This window comes from Balaenoptera musculus, chromosome 4, assembly GCF_009873245.2.
Source record: "Balaenoptera musculus isolate JJ_BM4_2016_0621 chromosome 4, mBalMus1.pri.v3, whole genome shotgun sequence".
Lineage (NCBI taxonomy): Eukaryota > Metazoa > Chordata > Mammalia > Artiodactyla > Balaenopteridae > Balaenoptera > Balaenoptera musculus.
This window is the reverse complement of record NC_045788.1, coordinates 57,254,190-57,280,891: the sequence shown is the minus strand read 5'-3', so window position 1 is coordinate 57,280,891 and position 26,702 is coordinate 57,254,190. Positions and strand designations below refer to the sequence as shown.

General features: G+C 38.1%; 1 protein-coding gene across 4 annotated transcripts; it reads right to left on the bottom strand.

The window, feature by feature from the left end:
• Positions 1-12,362: 12,362 nt before the first annotated feature.
• ZNF639 (zinc finger protein 639) lies at positions 12,363-25,279 on the bottom strand. Of its 4 annotated transcripts, none has more exons than XM_036850943.1 (7): positions 25,038-25,279; positions 24,569-24,671; positions 21,248-21,320; positions 20,539-20,607; positions 19,319-19,429; positions 14,354-14,488; positions 12,363-14,207 (listed from the first exon to the last, which is right to left on the bottom strand). In XM_036850943.1, exons 4-7 carry the CDS (start codon positions 20,594-20,596, stop codon positions 13,054-13,056), a joined length of 1,458 nt encoding a protein of 485 aa, XP_036706838.1. In that variant the 5' UTR covers positions 20,597-20,607; positions 21,248-21,320; positions 24,569-24,671; positions 25,038-25,279; the 3' UTR covers positions 12,363-13,053. The 4 variants fall into 4 exon arrangements, with proteins under 4 accessions (XP_036706838.1, XP_036706839.1, XP_036706841.1 ...); XM_036850944.1 differs by lacking the exon at positions 25,038-25,279 and adding an exon at positions 24,807-25,029; XM_036850946.1 differs by lacking the exon at positions 24,569-24,671.
• Between the last annotated feature and the right edge of the window lie 1,423 nt (positions 25,280-26,702).

Below are 26,702 nucleotides of genomic sequence, written 5' to 3'. Positions count from 1 at the left end.
GGTCTCTTGCCCTTCCCGATTTGGTTTGGCTCCGTAACCGGAAGTGATCTACTCCGAGCGCCATTTTTCTTAAGGGCAGAAGGCAAGGAATTGTCGTGAGCAGGCAATGCAACCAGAAGAATGCTTTTCCTTTCACCCCCAACTTCTGCATCGCCTCCCTCTCCCTTCAAAGTTTCCAAAGCTCTGCCCAGCCTAGGCGTAGCTAGCTGTTAGTGGCTCGTTTAGTGAGGGAGAGCTAAAAGGAGGAGGGGTGAGATGAGATGAGGTGGAGTTAGGGTGTCAGACGAGGATTCCTGCTTACTCGGCCAGCAGCAATAAAGGAAAACCTTTTGACCTCTCCACTACCCTCTGTTCTTGTGTGATTCACTTCCTGAGCTTGGAGTACAGCGGTGTGTGTGTGTGTTGAATTAGAAGTGAGACTTAGAAAATTGATGTATCGTTGGCAACTGCTTCTCAAATTTTGTACTTGGGAATTTTGTACTTAAGGATCTTGTTAAACTGCAGATTCTGATTCTTTGGGTCAGAGTGTGCATTTCTAACATCCGTGGATTGCTGCTGCTGCTGGTCTGCACATTGCTCAGAGGAAACTCCTGGGATTTCTTTCTAGAGTTGGCAAGTGAGATACAGTTTTACAAGTGAGGCCACTTCATCTTTCTGAACCTCATCTACAAAATCAGAGTACTAATAATACCTACTTTGTGGGTAGGCTCTAGTACCCAGTTATTCAACCAAACACTAATCTAGGTATTACTGGGAAAGTATTTGTGATTAATATCTATAATCAGTTGACTCTATGTAAAAGAGATTAGTTTGGGTAATCCGGGTGTGCTTGATCCAATCAGTTAATAGACTTTAAGAGCAGAACCGAGGTTTCCCTAATGAAGGAATTCTTTCTGTGGACTGCAGTGTCAGTTCCTGGCCAAGAATTTCCATTCTGCCCTTACTGATGGCTTGCCCTAATGTTTGTTTGTTTGTTTTTTAACAACAAAAAATTTATTCTCTCACAGTTACAGAGGCCAGATGTCTACAATCTATGTGTCAGCAGGGCTGAGCTCTCTCTGGAGTCTCTAGGGGGAGGTTCCTTCCCTTGCCTCTTCCAGTTTCTGGTGGCTAGAGGCATTCCCTGGCTTGAGGCTACATGGCACAAACCTCTGCCTCTGTCTTCTCGTGAATCTTCACATGGCCTTCTCCCCTGTGTCTCTTTGTCTCGAATCTCTCTCTCCTTCCTTTTATATGGACACCGGTCACTAGATCCAGTATGGGGATTTGGATCCTGGATCCTAAATCCAGGATGATCTCATCTCAAAATCCTTAACTTAATTACATCTTCAAAGGCCCTATTTCCAAGTAAGATCATATTCACAAGGTATCAAGAGTTAGGACTTGGAGACATATTTTTGGGAGATACTATTCAACCTATTACACATGTATTATAAATACTTTCTTTAGTCCATGGTTTGCCTTTTCACCCTTTAAAAAAAATTTTTTTTTTAATCTGATGAGGAGAATCGTAAATATTCCGTGGCAGGACAATCAAACTAAGATAGAAAGAAGGAAAAAAAAGACAAATGACATGCCCCCTTTGTGGCAGGCCTTTCCCAATGTGCAATGTGCATCTACATTATGCACTTGAACCAGACCTCCTCAAAGCAGGAGGATGAAATCAACCTATGAGAAAAAGTCCGCTCCTTTCTTCAGGCTCCAGCATTATAACATTGTAATTCTATGATTAATATATTTATTTTTCATCTCATACAAAGGTACAAGGGGTCACATTGACCAAAGGCTTGTCTGTACATGCGTAATTGAAAAAAAAGGGAAAAAAAACCATTGTTGATTGAACTATAGATACAATGTTAACCTGTCAATATGATACATAATTTCTTTCTCTCAAAAATCTATAAAACTGCACCTCTAATTCCTGATCAATGGAGCAGTTCTCAGAGGTTCTGAGAATCTGTTTCCTGGGTTATAATCCTCAGTTTGGCTCACATAAAATTCTCTTTTCTTTCTTCTCAGCTTGATTGGTATTTGATTTTTCACAGACAAATTGAAATTTAGTTGATTTACAATGTTTTGTTAGTTTCTGGTGTACAGCAAAGTGATTCAGTTATACATAAATATACATACATTCTTCTTCATATTCTTTTTTTAAAAATTAATTAATTTATTTATTTATGGCTGTGTTGGGTCTTCGTTTCTGTGCGAGGGCTTTCTCTAGTTGCAGCAAGCGGGGGCCACTCTTCATCGCGGTGCGCGGGCCTCTCACTATCGCGGCCTCTCTTGTTGAGGAGCACAGGCTCCAGACGCACAGGCTCAGTAATTGTGGCTCACGGGCCCAGTTGCTCCGTGGCATGTGGGATCTTCCCAGACCAGGGCTCGAACCCGTGTCCCCTGCATTGGCAGGCAGATTCTCAACCACTGCGCCACCAGGGAAGCCCTCATATTCTTTTTCATTATAGTTTATTACAAGATATTGAATATAGTTCCCTGTGCTATACATTAGGACCTTGTTGTTTACCTACTTTGTATACAGTAGTTTGTATCTGCTAAACCCAAACTCCTAATTTATCCCTCCTTCCTCCCACCCCTGCTTTCCCTTTTGGTAATCATCAGTTTGTTTTCTATGTCTGTGAGTCTGTTTCTGTTTGTATATAAGTTCATTTGTATCATTTTTTAGATTCCACATATAAGTGATATCATATGATATTTGTCCTTCTCTGTCTGACTTACTTCACTTAGTATTCAATATAATAATCTCTAGGGGCACCTGTGTTGCTGCAAATGGCATTACAGTATCTCACTCTTTTTTATGACTAATATTCCATTGTATAATATATATATATATATCACATCTTCTTTATCCCTATATATTTTGGATTTGCCTAGCCAGCCCTCAATTCCTTGTAATATTCCTTGCAATAAATTTCTTACCCTCTGAACCCTAACTGACACACACTCTAACCCTCCTGCCAGCAAAATAAGAGACCATGCTTGGTCATTTGCATCATAATATGAAATTTTTTAAATAAATAAAGATCTTCATTGTAAAACACATTTTGATACAAGTACAATTCTAAGGATTCCTAGCAGAGATAATTAGCGTACTGTTTCTGTAAGTGTTTTTGTTTATGGTGTGGAGAGGGAGGGTGGGGAGAAGAGATAAGGCATTAAAAAGCACAAAACACTTTGAAATCAAAAGATTTCCTTTGTACTTGCCTGACCAATAAGCACTATAATTTACAATCATGTTAAGGCATTAAGCAAAAAGGAATGAAATTTTAAGGATGAATTTCAAGCATCAGCCAGCATGTGAAGGGTGAAGGCAGTTACTACACTTGAGATCATTCATATGTTCATTAAAGAAATATATACTGAAGAAGAAATCTTTTAATGAAAGAGCATGGAACTTGATCTGAAGACCTCAGTTCAAATCTAGACTATACCAGTTGATAGCTATGTGAAACCCTTAACCACTCAAGTCAGTTTTGAGCATAGGGAATTTCAAAGGAAACTTTTGCTTTATTTATATTGTTTGAATTTTTAAAATCATAATGGTATCCCTTTATTAGTTTTATAAATAATTACATCTTTAATATAATTATTGTATATCAAAGTAAAAGTAACATTGCATGTTATAAATTATAAAAATAATAAGTAATAAATGTTTTTGTATAAGTAATAAGTAATTTAATCCATTGTTTTTCTTTTTATGGAACAGACTCATAGGCAAAAACCAGCAGAGTAAACATAAAGAAGAAAGAAGAAAAAAATTAAAATATAAGGGCTAAAACAAATAGAGATTAACAAAAAGTAAAATTTAATTATTAAAAAAACTTATAAATTTGACATACCACTGCCAAATCTGTTTAAGAATGTCAAAAGTGAGGGAAGACACAAACCAACGGGGAAATAACTCTAGATACAAAATATCATAAATGCCAAAAAACTTGAAAACTCGGATGAAGTGTAAAATTTCTGGGAAACCATCAAATACCAAAATTAGCCTGAGGAAAAAAATAGAAAACTTGAATAAGCTAATAAGCATTCAAAAAATTGAAATGGCAATTTCCCATATATACAAAAAAAGAGAGCCTAGATGATTTTAGAGGTAACGTTTTAACAAATCTTTAAAGAAAAGATTAATATTTTCTCATACAGGTTTTTGCAGAGCATAGAAAAAGAGAAAAAACACTCCAACTCACTTATAAGACTAGAAAAACCTTGATACCACACTGGATAGGAGGTGTAAGTAAAGAAAATCACACGTATGAATAAGGCAAACATCCTATGTGAAATATTACCTAACTGAATCTGACATTGTATTAGAAAAAAAATTTTGTACAGGTAGAGTTTTCCTAAAAATACAAAGATAATTCAACATTAGAAAATCAACCAATGGAATTCATATTTGCGGACTTAAAGGAGAAAACCCACCTGTTTATCTCAATAGCTATAGAAAAAGTCATTGCTAAAGTTTAATACCTACTTACAATAAAAAGTCTTAAAAAACTAAGAAAACTGCTAAAGGCTACTTATCAAAACCTACAGAAAATATACTTAATGGGGAAACTTTAGGAGTCTTACATCTAAGGCTAGGAACAAAAAAAAGAATGCCTGCTAATGCTATTTCTCCTCCTTATAGTAGTGGAAGTACTGACAAATTCGATGATAAGAAAAAAGAGCCATTTGGACTCGCAGACTGGAAGTAAAGAGACAAATATATAATTTAAGGCAGATTATATGGTTATTTACATTAAAAATTAAGCAAAGACAGCTATTAGAACTAAAAAGATTAAAACCCAAACAACATTATTTCTGTATACAAAAATCCATGTTTCAAAACTCAGACGTTTTCCTATACATGCAGTAGCCAATTAGAAAATAAGATAGCATGTCAAAGCAACCAAAACTGTAAAGAATCTAGGAATTGACTTAACAAAAGCCGCACACAACCTTTATGGAAAAAATTTAAAAAAACATTAAAAGAGACCTAAGTAACTGGAGAAATATACAATGCTTACAAAAGAAAAGATTTAACATTGTAAAGATGTTGATTCCCTCAAAAATGATCATAACTATAATGCAATTCCAACAAGACTTAAATGGAATTGGAACTAAGGCTAAATTTACATGGAAGAAGAAAAAGTCTACCAATAACTAAAACAGTTCTCAAAAGAAGAGCAGAGGACTTCCCTGGTGGCGCAGTGATTAAGAATCCGCCTGCCAATGCAGGGGACACGGGTTCGAGCCCTGGTCCGGGAAGATCCCACATGCCGTGGAGCAAGTAAGACCGTGCGCCACAACTACTGAGACTGCATGCCACAACTACTGAAGCTCATGCACCTAGAGCCCCTGCTCCGCAACAAGAGAAGCCACCACAATGAGAAGCCTGTGCACTGCAATGAAGAGTAGTCCCCGCTCGCTGCAACTAGAGAAAGCCCGTGCGCAGCAACAAAGACCCAACGCAGCCAAAAATAAATAAATAATAAATAAATAAATTAAAAAAAAAAAAAGAAGAGCAGGGAGAATACATTCACACTACCTGATATTAAGACATACTGGAAAGCTATAATGTTTAAAGCAACTGTTAAAACATGTGATACTATTGCAGGAACAAACAGGAATATAATGAGTACAGACACAGATCCATATGCCAATTATGCCCGTGGGGAGTGGATATATGATCAAATTGGTATCATGAATCACTGGGGGAAGATGCATTATTTAACAAATAGTATTGACGAAATCAGCTCACTTGAATGAACAAAAATAAAACGTGAGTCATTCTTACACACAAAGAAACTCAGACCTAAACACAAAAGGTACAACCAGAACATTACTAGGAGAAAATGTAGGAAAACAGTTTGTTAACAAGATGTAGAAAGCACAGCCTGTGAGGTAAAATGTGATGGATCTATCTACATTAGATCTTTCCCCCCTCCCTTCCTCCCTCCCTCCTCTGTCTCTCTCTTCTCTTTCTTTCTCTCTTTCTCTTTCTTTCCTTCCTTCCTTCCTTCCTCACCGTGCAGCATGTGGGATCTTAGTTCCCTGACCAGGGATTGAACCTGTGCCCCCTGCATTGAGAGCATAGAGTCTTAACCATTGGACCTCCAGAGAAGTCCCAATGTAAAGATTTCTGTTCAAAAAAAGACATAAGTAACGGATGGCAATCTGGGAATCTATTTTTTGCTGTGTATATCATCAACTAAGGACCAATATTTAAAATTTTTAAAGAACTTCTGAAAATTAACCAGAAAACCCAATAGAAAAGTGAACAAAGGGGAATTCCTTGGCGGTCCGGCACTTTCACTGCCGTGGCCTGGGTCCAATCCCTGCTCTGCAAACCAAGATCCTGCAAGCTATGGAGAGGCACTTCACAAAATGAGAAACCAAAATGTCTCATAAGCATATTAAGATATTTTCAACCTTGTTAGTAATCAAATAATGCAAATTTAAACAATAGTAACATACTACTTTATGCCCCTCAGATTTACCAAAATTAAAAAGTTGTATAAAACTGTCGATAAGGATGTAGGGAAACATGATCAGCTGATGGGCGTGTAAACTTGAGCCATTCTGGATAATATTTTGGAGGTATTTAATCACAAGCATACAAAACAATATATACACAAAGCCCACCCCCACCTCAGAAAAAAGAGAACAAAACCCCAAAACACCTTAACACATACAAGAATGTTTATGGTAGCCTTATCTACAAAGTGAATACTTAGAAACACAGAAGGCACTCAGCCTGATATTTAACTGAATTCGAGTTCAGAAAGGTGACAGAGAAGAGTTTCCTGCCCTATATGGTAAATTTCTTTGAGGACAAGAACCATAGTTTATCTGTGTATCCCTGTGCATATGGCTTGATAGGAGATATTCCATAGCTGTTTGTTAAACTGACTAGTAGTGAAGTAGAAGTTTTTAAGGAGCTGCAAGAAAAATTTGGTAACATTACATCCATTGTCCCTGGTTAGTCACACAATTTATGGTTAGCAAACAGGGACTAGAAAACAAAGTCACATGCCATGGTCCAGTACTCTCTATTACATTATTTTCTCTCCTCAATTGTCTGGTATGACATTCCATGGAAAAAATAGGGCACATTTTCACTTTTTCTATAGAAAATTCTTTGAAGAGTGGTAGAGAGTTATAAAGTCCTGTTTATTCTAGCTTAAAAAGCATTTGTCTAATGATGTTAGAGAACCATTTTTCTAAGCTATAAACAAGAAATTTAGATCAGAATTTTGTATTCTCAAACTTCAGTCATTCATGTTTCACCTGCTCAATTTTTTCCATGTCCATGTATCATTATTTACTTCATGTTTTTCCTTAACTGTTTGCTTTAAAAAAAAAAAAGTTCTGTCCTAAGTAAAAATATTCATGAATCAGATTTGATGTTACATCTTACAACATATAATTTACAGCCATGAAAATAAAACTATGTACTATATATAATTATTATTTTTTTTAATTTTTTATTTATTATTTATTTATTATGTTTATTTTTGGCTGTGTTGGGTCTTCGTTTCTGTGTGAGGGCTTTCTCCAGTTGCGGCGAGTGGGGCCACTCTTCATCGCGGTACGCGGGCCTCTCACTATCGCGGCCTCTCTTGTTGCGGAGGCACAGGCTCCAGACGCGCAGGCTCAGTAGCCGTGGCTCACGGGCCCAGTTGCTCCGTGGCATGTGGGATCTTCCCAGACCAGGGCTCGAACCCGTGTCCCCTGCATTGGCAGGCAGATTCTCAACCACTGCGCCACCAGGGAAGCCCTATATAATTATTTTTATATGTTGTGTGCTTTATGAGTCTGGATTAGATGATTTCTGAGGTTCCTCTTAAACTAACATTCTGTCATTTTGTGTTAGTTTCTCTACTTCAGCAATTTAGTTGTTCACTAAAGAAGAACACTGGATCAGTGCCACAAGGCACTTAACCGTAATCTTGTAACCATAAAGAAAGAAGTGCCATGAGGGAATTTCCTGGTGGTCCAGTGGTTAGGACTTGGTGCTTTTACTCCGTGGCCTGTGCTCCATCCCTGGTTGGGGAACTAAGATTCTGCAAGAGCTGTGCAGCCTCCTCCCTGCCCGCCCACCCCCCCAAAAAAAGTGCCATGATATTCTGCTTTTTAAAAATCCAAAATAGACACATTAAAATTTCTAAATTCAGCACTGCTGTTAGATAGGAATTTATAAAATATTTACAGGGCATAGAAGCGAGTGATGTGGTAGGTATATGGTATGAAAGGATTAAGTTATTTTAAACACAGTTTGGAGAATACAGAGAAGGAAGAATTAAAGAAAACAAATCCACTCTCACCTTGCTAACTGGGAAAATTTTAATATTTTGAGACTTTCTGAAAATCCAAATGAGGTGAGGAAGAGTTGCACAGAGGAGGGTAATCAGTCATAGAATATAGTACGAGCAATGTTTTTTTAAAAAACATAATGCTATAGCAGAGAAGTGGTAACCCTAAATAAAACGTGCAGGGTAGGCAAGAAAAGAGAACTCAATAATCTCAGATTTCAGCCAACTAAAATCCAAAACGTCATGGTAAATGGTCTTTAGGCAGAGGATCAAAAAACAAACAAAAAGGGGCTTCCCTGGTGGCGCAGTGGTTGAGAATCTGCCTGCCAATGCAGGGGACACGGGTTCACACTGTGGTCTGGAAAGATCCCACATGCCGCGGAGCAACTAGGCTCGTGAGCCACAATTACTGAGCCTGCGCGTCTGGAGCCTGTGCTCCGCAACAAGAGAGGCCACGATAGTGAGAGGCCCGCGCACCGCGATGAAGACTGGCCCCCGCTTGCCGCAACTAGAGAAAGCCCTCGCACAGAAACGAAGACCCAACATAGCAATCGATCAATCAATCAATCAATCTTTAAACAAAACAAAAACAAAAACAAACAAACAAAAAAAACCCACTACCCACCAGAAATTCCATTTCTGTGTTACTTTGGTATGATTCCAATTCCTAATCTCAGCTTATTCTGAAGAATAAGGGCAGAAGTGTCAATGATTTCAACTGTAATGTTTTTCAGTAGTGGACACTATCTGGATAAGATATTTAAAAACTAGAAAACATTGAGTTTTTATTCAAAACATACTTTTCATTAAATTTTTCAATGTGTAATTCATTCAGCTCAATATTTTTAGCAAGCAAAAAATTATCCAGGTCCTATTCGTTTGCCTATTTGAAACTCAAAATAAACAACAACAAACTTAAAGGTTCTGACAACAAAAATTACCCTAAAAAAGTATCTAAATAGTCATCCCTTTTAAAGTATGGGATTAAGACTAGTAGATGACACAATATTCCTATTAAGCAGTGTGAGAAAATTGTTTCTTTCTACAATGAAGAAATTACTTTTCATAAATGTGATTTATTTTGGGTTCAGGTAGTTACCAGTTTAATACCAAGGTTACTAAGGAGAATGAACTTAATAAGGAAGTTGTGGTGATGCTTTAATATGGAAAAATCTTTATATAGAAAATTATTTTTCAAATCACTAGTATGAAGTAGACTCCAAGCAACTAATAGACTATTCATATTTTTAGTTTTTTAAACTTACAAATTGAGCATATAACTTCATGTAATAAACATGTAAATTACATGTGACAACTTTTAGCTTTGTGAATTTATATTTTACACCATAAATGTACATACACATTTCTTCCTCTTAGATTTGACTGTTGTCTTAAGAGCTTAATTTATGGAAAGCTAAACCAATATATTTGTAAATCCATAAACTCAATGCCATGAATAATTCTTGTAGATACTCTATCTTCAGTCATCAGAACTTGAGTTACAAAGGAATATATATTCAAAAGTTCATTTTTAATTTATAGGAATGAGACTGTTAAATTGTAGGGTAAAACTGACTAGCCAGATTTGCTTCTCTGTTGGGATTTACAGTTAAACTATTTATTTTCAATTAAATAAAAAGTATTGATTCTTTTAAGTCAATCTGCTTCTCAAGAGGATTGTGGCTATTTGATATGTATTTTTTTTCTTTTGGCTGTGCCGCACGTCTTGGGGCGTCTTTGTTCCCCGACCAGGGATCTCACTCATGCCCCCTGCCGTGGAAGCATGGAGTCTTAACGATTGGACCGCCAGGGAATTCCCATGGCTATTTGATTTTTATTAGCTTTTTCAAATTTATGTCACTTACAGTGCTTTAAAGTCATGAAAATTCCATCAAAAATTAATCACAGTAGTTTGGGGAATATATTAACCAGCTTGCAAAAGGTAAGACTGGGAAAACAAGCTGAGTAAGATTAACTGTAAATTGCCAGGAATTAAGTAATTCAATGCTTTGAAAATCAGATTTAAAAACTAGGAATAGTGTTAGTTTATTGGGGAAAAACGAAACACTACTGGCTACACCTGCCAATAATTCAGCAATCACCTAACAGGCTACAGACCCTGTGAAACAGAGAAACTGGTTAATATGTGATGATACACACTCAGAGGAATAAGAAAGGTGATTTAAAATGGTAAAACTGGCAAATTCACGAGCAGGAAATTTACAAATTTACAAGCTTTTGAGTACCACACAATCATTTTCAAATAACATGAACTGCAAAGTGAAGATTAAAAAAAGAGATCCATCAATATTGTTCACTACTGCCAAGAATTCTATTGTAGTGCTAATAAACATCACCATCTGTTAGGTATGCTCGAGTCACAAAAGAGTACAGTGGAAATGTCTTTGCGCAGAATAAATCTAGAAGCAATTAGAAAATTTTCTTTTTAGGTAGGTTTGTTTTTCCAAAGAAGTTCATTTAGCTAAAAATATAGACTTGCTACCTCAGCAATTTATGGACAATCATAGGCTTATTTGAAAGCTGAGTCAAAGCAAAAAGGTTTTATTGGACAAACTGTCAGTGAGATGTGGCCTCAAGCTGCAGATTCAGCAAAAAAGCCCTAAATTATATGGTTCTAAAACTTGGATTTAATACCTCTGGAGTAGTTGCATTACAATCTCTAATTTGATTACTAACACCTGATCAAAAGTAAAGCTGTAAAATACACAATTAAAAAAAAAACCCAGGCATTCCTTATTTAAGGTTTGTTTTTCTGAAAATCAAATTCCTGAAGCTGGATGTATATTAAAAAAGTATAAAGACAGAATTACCAATAAAGTAGTTGAATGGCTAGGTTACGTAGTTATGAAAAACATCCCAAGGACAAACCTTAGATTTTTATGTAACATGGTGTAATGGAAACATAACTACACTGGAAGCCAAATAACTTGGATTCCACTCCTGTCTGCTATAACTGGTTTTGGGACCCTGGCCTAATAATAACCTAAGTTTCTGTTTCTATAAGAAACTTAGAAAACTAGAGGGTGTAGACCAGATGGTTTCTAATGTTTTCTTCCAATTTCATTATAATTTTAAACCTTCTAAGAAACATTTACATCAGACAGCTCTACCCAGAATGTGATAAGCAGATGGAATGGTAGTTTCTAGGAATACAGGTATGCACATATAACAACATGGTGGAAATAAAAATGATTGGTTTTGAAAAACTTGTTGCTGCCACCATTCTCAAAACAGACTGAACTCCCATGGGTCTTGAAGTAAAAAAAAACACTGTGGGTCATAAATCAGTCTTTTCAACTATATCAGTATTTCTGAATGACAATATAGTTTGTCAGCGGCAGTGTTTATTATATTTGAGGTCAATGATGCACAAAATGCTATCTCCTTGATACTATAAAAAGCTGTTACTCAATTGTAGTTGTTGTGCCTCTCCCTCACTCCCCTCAATTCATATGTTGAAGTCCTGGGCCCCAGTACATCAAAATATGAACTTATTTGGGTATAGTGTCTTTATCAAGTTAAAATGAGGTTATCAGGGTGGGCCCTAATCCAATGACTGGTTGGTTCCTTGTAAAAGGGGCAAAGTTGGAAACAGACTTGCACTCAGGGAGAAGACCATGTGAACATGAAGACAGCCACGTACAAGCCAAGGAGAGTAGCGGGGAAGAGATCCTTCTCTCACAGCTCTCAGAAGCAATCAACTATGCCAATATTTCAATTCTGAATTTCTAGCCTCTAGAACTGTGAGGTAATAAATTTCTACTGTTTAAGCTACTCAGTTTGTGATAATGTTATGGTAGCCACAGGAAACTAATATAGAAGATTGATTTACCACTATCGTAAGTAATCTATACATTTTCATACAGCAACCCCTATCTCCCACATCTTCCTATTTCTATTTTAATACTTCAGTGGGTTTTCTCAGAAAATGATTTGATATCAGAAGTTCAGGCATGACTTTGCAGTTGCATAACTGAAAATGAAATGTGAACAGATTATAAATAACTTGTTTATTCATTTATAAATGAGTTATGAAATGTTACTTTATTGTCGAACCCCTTACCAGTTCCTCCCCCTTTAAAATTATTTAGCACATAGATGGGGTTAAAGTAGAATAAGAATTAAAAAAAGACTGCCAAGAAAACCAGATCTCTCCTTACCATAACACTGGCCTCCTAGTGTCACTGAAAGAATCACACAGATGGGGAGTTCATTGATTGTCTTGGGGATAATAATTGTCGGGGAATGCAAAAGGAGGGTCTGGATCTTATTAATGGGAGTATCAGTGGACTTAAGTGCGTATTATGTTGCACTTTAGTTCTGATAGTACAGTACTTCAACGACTTCATACATGAAAAACTGATCTTGTTTTTTTGAGTTTAAAGAAGAAAAAGTTTACAGCACCTATGTTTACGGAAGGAAAACTATAGTCTAATTTCTTCAGTACATCTGTTTCTTATCAATTTATGAAATCAGAGAACATGCAAGAAACATGATAGTCACCAAAAGTGGTTAAAACTACCAACTACAATACATTGAAAATACCACATTTAGGATACAATTATATACTGAAAAAGATAGCAATGCCAAGAAAAAAAATTTTAAAAGATCTTGTTAAAAACAGTTCTCATAAGTTGTGTTTAAAATCATCCATTTTAACATCTGCAAAAAAGTCAAATTTATTATTTTACATCAACATTATGGAAATTAAAGAGAACAATCAAGTTGTCTCATGGACCGGAAGGTGACTTATTAATTCCCTTTCATTTCCAAACCTCATTAAGCAGTCACTACATTTATGAGGTAAATCAGCCGAATGCTTGAAATCTAGATGAATTTTAAGATCTTCAATCTGTCCTGTTGAATATTCACAATATTGACATAAATAAATCCCTTCAGATAAATGTGAATTTAAATGTTTGCAATATTCTAGCATACTTGAAAAGCCTTTCCCACAGTCATCACAAACATGAGGAAAAATTTTAGTATGTTCAATAGCAACATGCCTGTTAACATTTGTATGAAGTCTACTCCGAAACCCACATACTTGACATACAAAGAAGTTTTTACATTTGTCAAATGTAATTTTGCTTAAGAGGCTGTACTGTCCATGTTCTCCATTGTTATACTTATCACTTAACTCTATTAATTTACATGCATGCTCATTTACCACATGGCTATGCAAGTCTTCTGGATCATTCGTTTCATGTTCACAGAACTGACACAAGTACTGTTCATCACAGCTGTGCTCCTGGAAATGTAGGTAGAGTTCACTGCTTGAGGAGAACTGTACGTCACACTGCTCACACCAATAAAGGTGATCACTAAAATGGGTGTCTGCAATGTGCTGGCTGAGGTTCTCAAAAATTACTGTCTTATAATCACAGTATTTACAAATGTAGGGATCCTCCTCATGCAGTTTGGCATGTTCGATCAGGAGCATGTTGGTAGAGAAACTTTCTTTGCATACTCGACAGACATTTGAATCAGTACGCTTATGCTTCAAGATCATATGCTGCTTTAAATCAGAAAAATATTTGCTGTTGAACTCACAAAGTTCACATTTATAGAGGCCACTGCTATTAGCTCTCAGTAAAGGCCATTTCTGCTGGGCAGTCACATTAAAAGCTTGGCTCTTGTCAAGAATTTTGCAAAGTTTAGCTGGTGGCTCTTCATCAGTTTGGTCTTGGAGACTCTCAGAGGAATTGTTTTCTGTCTCTATATCATAATCTTCAGAAATTGCATGCACTTCCGCAGCAATTGGAACATCTTCAGCAGTGTGAACTTCTATAGGGCTCTCCTCTTGAGTCTGCTGGTTGACTGATTCAGGGGAGTCGCACTCTTCATCACAAATTTCAATATCAGTAGATTTTTCTAAAAAGTAAAACAAGCCTATTATTATTATTATTACTAAATAAGACCTACTAAATAAGTCATTGGCAAAAAGAAATTTATTTTACTTATTATTTTTTCACTGATCTATATAAAATGTGCAAATTCTATTAATTACTTTCCGTTACCTGTAGAAAAGGCAGTGTGGTCTAGAATTCTAAGTACAGGACTGGGAACCAGGTAGTTTTGATTTCTGTTTCTGGCCTTGATTCCATCTGTAAATTTTGGCAAGTCATTTGATGTCTCTGTATCAGAATCATCATCTGTGAAAAGGGATTTGGAAAAATATTTATTATTTATATCAAAGCATTAAACATTATTATAAAACAAAGTACCAATGTTTTAAAATATAATTTAGAATTCCAACAGAACTAAGGACTTAGATTTAGCTATGAAAAGCTTTGTTATCTGTGTACCACAGATACACAGAAAATCTGTCCAAACAAGCAACTACTTTTGCTTCCATACCCTATTTGGACTAGAATACACTTTTTAAAGTTACTTGGGAATTTTAACTTGAAATTACTGAGTTTGAGTCAGTCTTTATTCCCTCAGCTCAGCCCCAATGTTTTATTTATTTTTTAACATTTTTATTGGAGTACAATTGCTTTACAATGGTGTGTTAGTTTCTGCTTTATAACAAAGTGAATCAGTTATACGTATACATATGTTCCCATATCTCTTCCCTCTTGCGCCTCCCTCCCTGCCACCCTCCCTATCCCACCCCTCTAGGTGGTCACAAAGCACCGAGCTGATCTCCCTGTGCTATGCAGCTGCTTCCCACTAGCTATATATTTTACATTTGGTAGTGTATATATGTCCATGCCACTCTCTTTGTCACAGCTTCCCCTTCCCCTTCCCCATATCCTCAAGTCCATTCTCTAGTAGGTCTGTGTCTTTATTCCCATCTTGCCCCTAGGTTCTTCATGACCATTTTTTTTTTTTTCTTTTTAGATTCCATATATATCTGTTAGCATACGGTTTCGTTTTTCTCTTTCTGACTTACTTCACTCTGTATTACAGACTCTTGGTCCATCCACCTCACTACAAATAACTCAACTTCGTTTCTTTTTATGGCTGAGTAATATTTCATTGTATATATGTGCTGCATCTTCTTTATCCATTCATCTGTCGATGGACACTTAGGTTGCTTCCATGTCCTGGCTATTGTAAATAGAGCTGCAATGAACATTTTGGTACATGACTCTTTTTTTTTTAAATTTTATTTATTTATTTATTTATTTATTTATGGCTGTGTTGGGTCTTTGTTTCTGTGCGAGGGCTTTCTCTAGTTGTGGCAAGCGGGGGCCACTCTTCATCGCAGTGCGCGGGCCTCTCACTATCGCGGCCTCTCCTGTTGTGGAGCACAGGCTCCAGACGCGCAGGCTCAGTAGTTGTGGCTCACGGACCCAGCTGCTCCGCGGCATGTGGGATCTTCCCAGACCAGGGCTCAAACCTGTGTTCCCTGCATTGGCAGGCAGATTCTCAACCACTATGCCACCAGGGAAGCCCCATGACTCTTTTTGAATTATGGTTTTCTCAGGGTATATGCCCAGTAGTGGGACTGCTGGGTTGTATGGTAGTTCTATTTTTAGTTTTTTAAGGAACCTCCATACTGTTCTCCATAGTGGTTGTATCAATTTACATTCCCACCAACAGTGCAAGAGGGTTCCCTTTCCTCCACATCCTCTCCAGCATTTATTGTTTGTACATTTTTTGATGATGGCCATTCTGACCGGTGTGAGATGAGATCTCATTGTAGTTTTGATTTGCATTTCTCTAATGATTAATGATGTTGAGCATTCTTTCATGTGTTTGTTGGCAATCTGTATATCTTCTTTGGAGAAATGTCTATTTAGGTCTTCTGCACATTTTTGGATTGGGTCTTTTTTGATATTGAGCTGCATGAGCTGCTTTTAAATTTTGGAGATTAATCCTTTGTCAGTTGTTTCATTTGCAAATATTTTCTCCCATTCTGAGTGTTGTCTTTTCATCTTGTTTATGGTTTCCTTTGCTGTGCAAAAGCTTTTAAGTTTCACTAGGTCCCGTTTGTTTATTTTTGTTTTTATTTCCATTTCTCTAGGAGGTGGGTCAAAAAGGATCTTGCTGTGATTTATGTCATAGTGTTCTGCCTATGTTTTCCTCTAAGAGTTTGATAGTGTCTGGCCTTACATTTAGATCTTTAATCCATTTTGAGTTTATTTTTGTGTATGGTGTTAGGGAGTGTTCTAATTTCATTCTCTTACATGTAGCTGTCCAGTTTTACCAGCACCACTTATTGAAGAGGCTGTCTTTTCTCCATTGTGTATTCTTGCCTCCTTTATCAAAGATACAGTGACCATATGTGCATGGGTTTATCTCTGGGCTTTCTATCCTGTTCCACTGATCTATATTTCTGTTTTGTGTACCATACTGTCTTGATTACTGTAGCTTGGTAGTATAGTCTGAAGTCTGGGAGCCTGATTCCTCCAGCTCTGTTTTTCTTTCTCAAGATTGCTTTGGCTATTCGGGGTCTTTTGTGTTTCCATACAAATTGTGAAATTTTTTGTTCTAGTTCTGTGAAAAATGCCAGTGGTAGTTTGATAGAGATTGCATTGAATCTGTAGATTGCTTTGGGTAGTAGAGTCATTTTCACAATGTTGATTCTTCCAATCCAAGAATATGGTATCTCTCTCCACCTATTTGTATCATCTTTAATTTCTTTCATCAGTGTCTTATAATTTTCTGCATACAGGTCTTTTGTCTCCTTAGGTAGGTTTATTCCTAGGTATTTTATTCTATTTGTTGTAATGGTAAATGGAAGTGTTTTCTTAATTTCACTTTCAGATTTTTCATCATTAGTGTATAGGAATGCAAGAGATTTCTGTGCATTAATTTTGTATCCTGCTACTTCACCAAATTCATTGATTAGCTCTAGTAGTTTTCTGGTAGCATCTTTAGGATTCTCTATGTATAGTATGTCATCTGCAAACAGTGACAGCTTTACTTCTTCTTTTCCAATTTGGATTCCTTTTATTTCTTTTTCTTCTCTGATTGCTGTGGCTAAAACTTCCAAAACTATGTTGAATAATAGTGGTGAGAGTGGGCAACCTTGTCTTGTTCCTGATCTTAGTGGAAATGGTTTCAGTTTTTCACCATTGAGGACGATGTTGGCTGTGGGTTTGTCATATATGGCCTTTATTATGTTGAGGAAAGTTCCCTCTATGCCTACTTTCTGGAGGGTTTTTATCATACATGGGTGTTGAATTTTGTCGAAAGCTTTCTCTGCATCTATTGAGATGATGATATGATTTTTCTCTTTCAATTTGTTAAAGCCCCAATGTTTTAAAGTTAACATGGACAAGCTGAAATGCCAGTCAATAGAGAAAACTGCACTTCAACATCAGGTCTTTCTTAAACAGACTTTATGTTTTAGAAGTTTCAGATTTATAGAAAAAAAAAAAAAAAGACAGTACAGAGAATTCCCATATATCCTGCATTCAGTTTCTCCACTATTAACATCTTACATTAATATTTGTTACAATTAATGACCAATACTGGTAAGTTGTTATTAACTAAAGTCCATACTTCATCCAGATATCCTTGGTTTTTACATAACCTCCTTTTTCTGTTCCAGGCTCCCAACCAGGATACATACCATTTAGTTGTCATGTCTCTAGGCTACTGTTAACTGTGGTAGTTTCTCAGAATTCCCTTGTTTTCGAAGACCATGACAATTTTGAGGAGACTGGTAAGGTATTTTGCAGGATGTCCCACTAATGAACTTTGTTTTTTTTTCATGATTAGACTGTGATTATGGATCATTGGGAAGGAAACACAGAGGCAAACTATCATTTTTATCACATCATATCAAGAGTACATACTATTAACGTGGTTTATCACTGCTGACGTTGAACTTGATAACTGGGGTATTTATCAGGTTTCTCCACTGTAAAGTCACTCTTTTACTTTCCATACTCTATGCTTGGAATTAAGTCACTAAGTGCAGTCCATACCTAAGGAGTGGAAAGTTATGCTCCACCTCCTTGAGTGAGGAGTATCTACATAAATAATTTGGAATTCTTCTGTACAGATTTGTTTCCTCTCCCTTAAATCAGCCATTTCTCCAAGAAGCCCTCGTTCCTTTTATTGGAAAATGGTATTAGAAACCAAGATCTGGGCACTGGATGTGCTCATTGTTACTGGGCTGTCATTTCTGTTAGGCCCCCTCAGCTAACAAAGCAAAAAATATGTGCATGTACACTACCATGTATATATAGATATACCCATAAATGTTTCTGTATGTAACCATTTGTGTGTATATTAAGCCAAACATGAGTTCATACTGATGTCTCTGACTCTGCATGTTCTTTTTTTAAAATTTATTTTTAAAAAGTATTTATTTATTTATTTATTTATTTATTTGGCTGCACTGGGTCTTAGTTGCAGTACGTGGGATCTTTTAGTTGCAGCATGCAGCCTCTTAGTTGTAGCATGTGGGATCTAGTTTCCTGACCAGGGATTGAACCCGGGCCCCCTGCACTGGGAGCACGGAGTCTTAACCACTAGAGCACCAGGGAAATCTCTGCACGTTCTTTAAATAATTTATGTTTCTGTGCCTATAATAGGAGCTCACGGGAACTGGGGGTTTTGATTATTTCAGAGGAAGAAGAGAGCAAATGCAAGTTACTATTCATCTAATGCTCTAGAAAAGAGGAGTCAATAGAAGATACAAGATTGAAAATGACCAAATCCTTCACCCTCTGTTCTTTCCTTCCATTAGCCCTCCAGACTGAAAGGTATAGCTGAGTGGAAGAACTGTGTGTAACAGTATTCTTCACCTTTCATCATAAATGGTCCAAACTCTGGGTCATTCCTGCTTTGCCACTGATTCCTAGCTGATTAAAATTGATTTAGGAGGATCTGTTTTTGATTTATATCTCTGAAATAATGTTAAAAATTAAAATTCACTTTCTTACACAAAACTCTTTTGTTTTCTTAAGTTTAAACACTTGCCCATTTTGAAATCATCACTTTCACCCACATTTTCAAAAAAGAAATGAAAAATTATAAAAGCAACTTAATGAAAAATATTTTGGAAAATTTAGATATACCTTTGTTGTCAAAATATTTTAAGTCTGGTTGTCTCATAGAACAAACACTATAACAATGATCAGAAAAAATGCCATTGAATCCATCTGCAATTCTGCTTATTCCAGAGGAATCTGAAAACAAAATTTTAAAAATTTCAAGCATACTGAACATATATACATTTAATGACACCCATCTCTTTATCCAACATATATAAAATTTCATAGTATTTGTAACAAAGTATTAACATTTCCCTCAATTCTCAAGGCTTTTATAATTCAGATCTGACACTGACTTTGAGCTTTGAAAGAACCATAAATTATACAATTTAAAATATAATACTTTGAAGCACACAAAGATACATTTGCCTTGGTCAGAATCCCACAAAATATAAATATGCAATATACGTGTTAATTGCAAAAAAAAAAAAAAAAAAACCAAAAAAACCCCAAAAAACAAAAAAAACAAAACAAACAAACAAAAAAAAACAAAAAAAAAATCCCAAAAATAACAAACCAAAAAAAACATTGAATTAACTACCAAGAAGATCTGCCATGTACTGTAGGAAAAGCATAACACATAGGAGAAAGTTTGAGGACCAGTTAGGGCCCTGAATACAGTCATTTCAACTCTTGCCTGGGAAGTGCCAGTAAGCAGTAAACCAGGCTTAATTTCCTCAGATATGAAAAATGTGTAAGTTGGGTTGGTTAACAGGTATACCTGAGACTGCCCCAAGTATATGCATGTGGGTTGCATTTGTTACAGATGGCCAAAGACATCTTATTTGCTAAGACAGCAGAGCCAACCTCAAAGAAAGGATATAAAATTACACAATCAAAATGAAATTCATATTTCTGAAAATAATGTACAAGATAAAGTATTTTCCCAATGATGCAAAATATCTTCCACCAAGGTTATTGCTGTGCCTTAAGCACAAGCTTGGGAATCACACAGGCAAATATCAATTATGCTGTATAAGTATGTAACCTCAGATATCTAATTTTAAATATCTATAAACCACGAAGTTGTGAGGATTAAACAATGTCTGCAAAGTTCTGATGTGTGCCTAGCACATGGCAGACATTGAGAAATATATTTTCAGACAATTTATTTAAAGTTTACTCTTACCTAAAAGTTGACCCAGATATTTAACTCTTATCAGATCATTTATGAGAAAATGATGGAAACACAACTGCATGGGAATACACGGCCTAACTTTTAAATAATTTAATCACACACTGACCTGAATAACGAGAAGGGTGTAAAGTCTTCCTTTTTCTTTTTTTAGGATATTCATTCATATCTTTTTAATCTAAAAATGGAAAAATTTAACAAATATATCACAACTGTTAATATTGTTATAAAATTTTCTGCTAACCAAATAATTTATTGGCAATAGGAAGTATGAAAATCCACTTCATAAGAGAAATGTTAAACAATCCTTCTGCTTACATTTTGTATTTATTTTTCTGATCAAGTTTAAATGCAGGACACCAAGTTCTGTTTTCTTTCTTACTGAGGTCGAGAACTCCTTTTCAAATATGGATGCAATTGTGAAAACTGGATAATAACATAAGCCTTATGCTTAAATTATTTTTTATAGAAGACAAATTGTGCCTATGGCACCAAATTAAGAGTTTTACAGGTACATTTCTTACAGCTGGGAATATTTTGACACAGTTTTGAAGCCACAGGTAGATACATTCCCTCAAAAAAATACTGTCACAAATCTGTATTGATGCCCTGGCTTCAGGAAAAACAAAAAAACAAAAAAACCAAAACTCATTGTATAGAAGCTCAGAATATAATTTTCAAGAAAAAAATCCTTTTCTGACTTATGAGGTCACATTCAACATTCTGTCGAGAACAAAAGAGTACGGCAGCCACTGAATGATTAAATTCCGACAGACTGGTATAGAATTGACTAATTAGTTTTACTACATCCCACTTACTTGATATAATTCTGAACACTGGAGTGAGGAAAAATGAATTACAGGAAGTTTTCACAGATGGTAAAAAAAATGCCTGTAGAAAAAAACATGACAAAAGTCGTAAGAGCAAAAATGTAGTTCATTTCTGAGACTCAAGAGTACAATGGTGGACTTCCCTGGTGGCGCAGTGGTTAAGAATCTGCCTGCCAATGCAGGGGACATGGGTTTGAGCCCAGGTCCGGGAAGATCCCACATGCTGTGGAGCGACTAAGCCCATGTGCCACAACTACTGAGCCTGCGCTTAGAGCCCTCGAGCCACAACTACTGAGCCCGCGTGCCACAACGACTGAAGCCTGTGCGCCTACAGCCCATGCTCCACAACAAGAGAAGCCACTGCAGTGAGAAGCCAGCACACTGCAACGAAGAGTAGCCCCCGCTCGCTGCAACTAGAGAAAGCCTGTGTGCAACAACAAAGACCAAACGCAGCCTAAATAAATAAATAAATAAAATTAGTTAAAAAAAAAAAAAGAATACAATGGTACCAGATCTTAGTCAACTAGAAAGCTATACAGAATTAACTCAAGTACAATATTCTTTTGAACATACTGTATTAAGTACTAAAACTTGTATAAATCCATAAATATGTGACTATATGTAAATATGTGTCACGTTTTGTTGAAATGAATTTACCTTCTAAAGCTATAGTTGTATCTTAACACCAAAATAGGAATATAAATCTCATTAATTTATTCAGCCACAGTGAAAGCCAATATAATGCAGGCCAACTCCAAATTAGACTTTAAACTGTTTAAATCCTTATAGATTATTTAATAAAGAATAATAATCATTTGAGCACCAATTATGTACCATGCTGTGTACATTATTTTATTTAACCCTATGATTTGCAAAATCCACAACACTCTCAAAATCGCTATTCTTTACCCTTTGTTACTGATGAGGAAACTGAGGCATAAATTTAAGTCAGTGGAATACTTAATAAGTGACAGGGCTGGGATCTGAACAAAGATCTGATTTTGAAGACCATGCTTTCAATCCCTTTATTTTAGTTGTGGAAACAAATAGGGAGATAAAGTGATCACCCCAATTCAAGTAATAGATTAGTGTCAGAATCAGAACTGCCTACTCCATTTCAGATTAGTGTTCTTCCCCCTGTAGCAGTGGGAAAGTAAGGAATGTCAAGAAAAAAAATGCATTGTGAAGTCTTCTCTACCAGCTTATAAACTGCTTTTCTTATCACCACAGTGATATACTATATAGCAGGTAGAACTTGGCATCATTACTAAGACCATCTCATTTCTAGTGGTAAGGAACTTGAGGTGAACATACTGTTTTTGCTGCTTCACTAAGTTCAGGGTATATCAGCACTACACGTGCTGTGATACTACACTTATAGTGCTGTTGAGTTTATTGCAAATTTTCCTTATTTTATTTGATCTTCACAACAATCCTGTGAAGTACATAGAAGGGCTACTGTCAAATCCACTCCAATTTTACTGATGAGGAAACAAACTCAGGGAAAGTCAAGTCAACAAAGTAGCAGAACCAGAGATGAAAAAGCATGTCTTCTGACTTCTGGGTTTTGAACAACTAACTGTGTGAGTAAATCTTCATTTCTAATCACTGCTACCAGAGAGTTACGTCTTGCTTCCAGTTCTTACTCAGCCACCAACTGGGAGGAGGGGAAGGGAATCACCCAAAGAAACTGACAACCATGATTTACAGAAATGGTATCAATATATATAATGCCTCACCTAACAACACAAATAGCATTCCTTGAGCCCACCCCCATCAAGTGCATTAAAAAAGAAAAAAAAGAAAAGCTGTTTTCATATTTATGTAATAAACTAAAATCTCAAGACTTATTCCTAATACCTTTTGTACACTTCCAGAATTTACACAGCTAAAACCTTTATACTTCATGTTCTAAATGTTCTACAAGTATCAGATAGAACACTGAACACTGTCAGCCGAGCATGTTAAATACTTCAAATTCTTTCAAAAAAGCAAGAAAAGGAAACGAAGCATGGCATTAGAATTAATGTTGCAAGCTGGCCTGGATTCAGACTGTCAGGTGGAAGGAATAAGATTACCTTGATCAGCAATTGTTTGACTCCTACTTAGGGCTAAACAATATCCAAATGCTCACCAGACCTCCTTTAAGCCACGATGGTAAAATGGCCCCTCAAGACCAAAAATGCTAACCATCCTTCATTTCAGCAAATGTTTTTAAGTGTCTTTTGCATGTATAACTGCCCTGATGAAGAAGTTTGGCTTTTTTACTTAGGTATGTCACAGACACATTTGCTCACCAGTCCTCCTTTCATTGGGAAGATTCTGAACATGCACCTTTTAACTCAACTCCCCTTCCTCACTTAAAAACAAACTACAGATGTAATATACGTCACTGCAGCAAAATTAGAAAAAAATTAAAATGAATTGAATCACTTAGAATCTATTCATCCAGAAAAACCACTGTTAACATTTTGGTGCATACACACCTAGACATTTTTCTCCTGCTAAGGTATTCACAAATATTTTACGTTTACAAAAAGAAAATCACGCCATCCAAAACATTTTTTTTTTTAAAGCAACTTACAAGACACTCGTCAGCATCTTTCCACCTGTCATTTTTTTTCAACAATAAAAACGTCTAAGTACAAAACACACTACAGATAATAGGCAGTCAGCACTTACATCAAAGGGTTCAACCTTTCTAAGGCCTTTCATGCAATGTAAATATTCTCTTTCTAATTGGTATAAACGTAAGACAAGCATTTACAATAAAAAGCTACAGTTTTCTTCTAAAGTTTTAAAAGCACGTTCTTTTCCACCTTCATTTTGAAACAAGTATATATTTTCCAGATTTTAAAAGAAATGAAACACAAAAATGCCACAGGAAAACTTGAACTTGAACCCATACTATATGTCCAATTTAGTGTCAGTCTTTGCTTTATCTCTTTGCTAAGAGAAAACTGCCTCAAATCACTCGTGTCCCTTGGTTGTACTGAAAAACAAGACCGAAAGGAGTTATAAGCACCCTAACAAGTGGCTTACGCTATACTGGCTGGAGACTTATAGCCGGGACCGAGGCTTGAAGGTTGAGGCTAGAGGCGCGGTCAAGGGACGCGCCGCCGGAGGGTCAAGATGTCACCCGCAGGGTCTGAGGGCCAGCGTGGCACCGACGGGTGTCCCGGGCCCAGACGCCCGGAGGGGCCCCGCAGGAGCCACCGGGACCCAGCCGCCCCCACCCCGGCGCCACGCACCGGCCCCGCCCGGGGCCGGCGACTAGCGGAAACTCCCAAGCCCCGACCCCAGAGGCACCTTTCGGAAAAAAACAGCGGGGGGCCGAGGCGAGCCAGGGTGGAAGCGTCCTCCACAGGGGATGGAACTGCCTTCGGGATGGGGGAGGGGAGCGCCATCCTGCCTGAAAACGAAGGCAGGATTTCAGTTTAAAAGACGCCATCCGGTCTTCCCTGCCCTCTCCCGCAGGAAGCTGCGCCCGCACGCCCGCGGCCCCTGCAGCAGTGCAACGCCCGGCCCGCTCCGCCCTCACACTCACCAGTCCTCGGGCCCCGCCCGGCCAGCCCAGGCGCAGCTCCGAGGCGGCGGACAAGGCACCCGAGCACATTCGGAGGGGCCGCGCAGCCCTGCCCTTGGGCGCACGGCGGCGGGCGGCGCCGCTCTAGCCCTCACGCTCCCGGGGGCTCAGCCGGGCCAGCCCCACTCCCTCCCCGCGCGCCCTATGCCCTGCCTGCCAGGCCCCCGGCCCAGGCTCGGAGGCCGCACTCACCGCCTCGCTCCGCGCCTGCGCCGCACGCCTCAGGGGCCCGCCGAGAGGGCGGGGAGGGGACTAGGTGAGAGTGGGGGCAGGGGAACGGGTGGCTTGGCCTCACAGCACACCCAGCCTGGGAGGGACCACCGGCCTCAAGCGCCGGGGGTGGCCCGGCGGCCTGCCCCGCCCCCGGCAGGCACCTCCGCGCCGCGGCGGGTCCCTTCCGGGCGGGGGACCGCCCTTCCCGAAACGAGCGGGCGATTCCACCCTCTAGAATTGCTCCCGGCGAGGCTGCCGAGGGAACTTTCCCCCGCCCGCCCCCGGCCCTCCCTCCCGCACGGAAGAAGTGGGAGAAGCGACGCGCGCCAGGCGGCCTTTTCCCACTAAGCTCCGCCTGGGGACGTGCCAGAATGGTCTTGCTCGGGGTAGGCAAGGCACGTGGCATTTCAAACCCCAAAGAGGGGCCGCAGCCTATTGGGGACGAAAAGGGCAGCTGTCCACGGGGCAGGAGCGTTAAGCTCTTAAAAGGTCGTGAATCATTGTTAGGCTTTAGCCGGATTCCCTGACTCAAAAAATCTTGGTGGAATGAGTGTGAAATTATAGCGGATTGGTTTAGATGATTTAACTCCTTTTCCGACCTTGAGTTTCTAGGAGCAGAGGTAGAGAGGATTAAATTAAGTAAGCGTAAATAAACTTGTGAACAGGGTGTGGTCACATGTTTAATCTTTTTGACAAAGAGTTAAGGTTGTTAGTCCCAATTTACAAATTAGTAAAGTGAGCTTGTGAGGGTCTAGAGACTAGGTTTTATTCATTTTTGTAGCATCAGCACCCGGTCCAAATAATTGTTAAATGGATGATGAAGCCCATATGGATCATCATGTGCCCAAGGTCACTCTAAAAGTCAGGACTGCAATCTGTGTCTTTTTATCCATACGTCTACTGTGCTTTTCTTGCTTACCACATACTAACCAACCAACCAACCACCGGATAGTTATCATAGACTTTACTCTGACCCCTTCAACTATCTCCCAGGAGATAAAGTCATATTTGAAAGAGACACTAGTGTGTGTCTCGATTTTTTACGATTTCATAACTTTTATGTGTGTGTTTAGCCCAAATAAACGACTATTTACGAATGCTGGCATGGCCTGAATAAAGTATGAAGAGATTTAGAGGCACCTTTTAATCCTAGTATAGTAAATTATGGCACGGAATAGGGAATTGACACAGGTTTGTGGAATTTGTAAAGGAGAGTATGTTTCATTCCCTCCTCTTGGGTAGTTGGGCTGTTTCTTGACCTGATAGTGGAAGCCACTAGGGGGTGTTATGGAACCATTCTGAAGGCTTCTCTTTGCGAGCAGTGGTGAAACCGTGCAGCGGGCCCGGGAAGGAGATCATTTTGCCCGTCAGCGCCGGCACCTTCATTCCACTAGCGTTGTGCCCTGGCAGCGAGGAACTTTTGATTTGTGCTGGCAGCTGGACATCAGCTCTCTGTTGACTAAGACGACTCTTCTGAGAGCCAGCTTATAGAAAAGGTACACCTCAACTAAATTTGGACTTTATTTCTTACACCTCCCGTCTGCCTGGAACGGTAGTGTAATTAATCTATCTTCGGTTTGGAGTATGTTATTTCTTTATTGGCTTGTTAAGCATCAGGTGATGCTGATGCTGCTGTCCCAGGAT

Excerpts from the sequence above, each read along its gene's own strand:
- ZNF639 (XM_036850943.1), bottom strand. The coding sequence starts at position 20,596 with ATGAATGAATATCCTAAAAAAAGAAAAAGGAAGACTTTACACCCTTCT. Across the intron at positions 14,489-19,318 it reads AAAATATTTTGACAACAAAG|ATGATGATTCTGATACAGAG; the intron begins GTATATCTAAAT and ends CCCTTTTCACAG. Across the intron at positions 14,208-14,353 it reads CCACACTGCCTTTTCTACAG|AAAAATCTACTGATATTGAA; the intron begins GTAACGGAAAGT and ends TTTACTTTTTAG.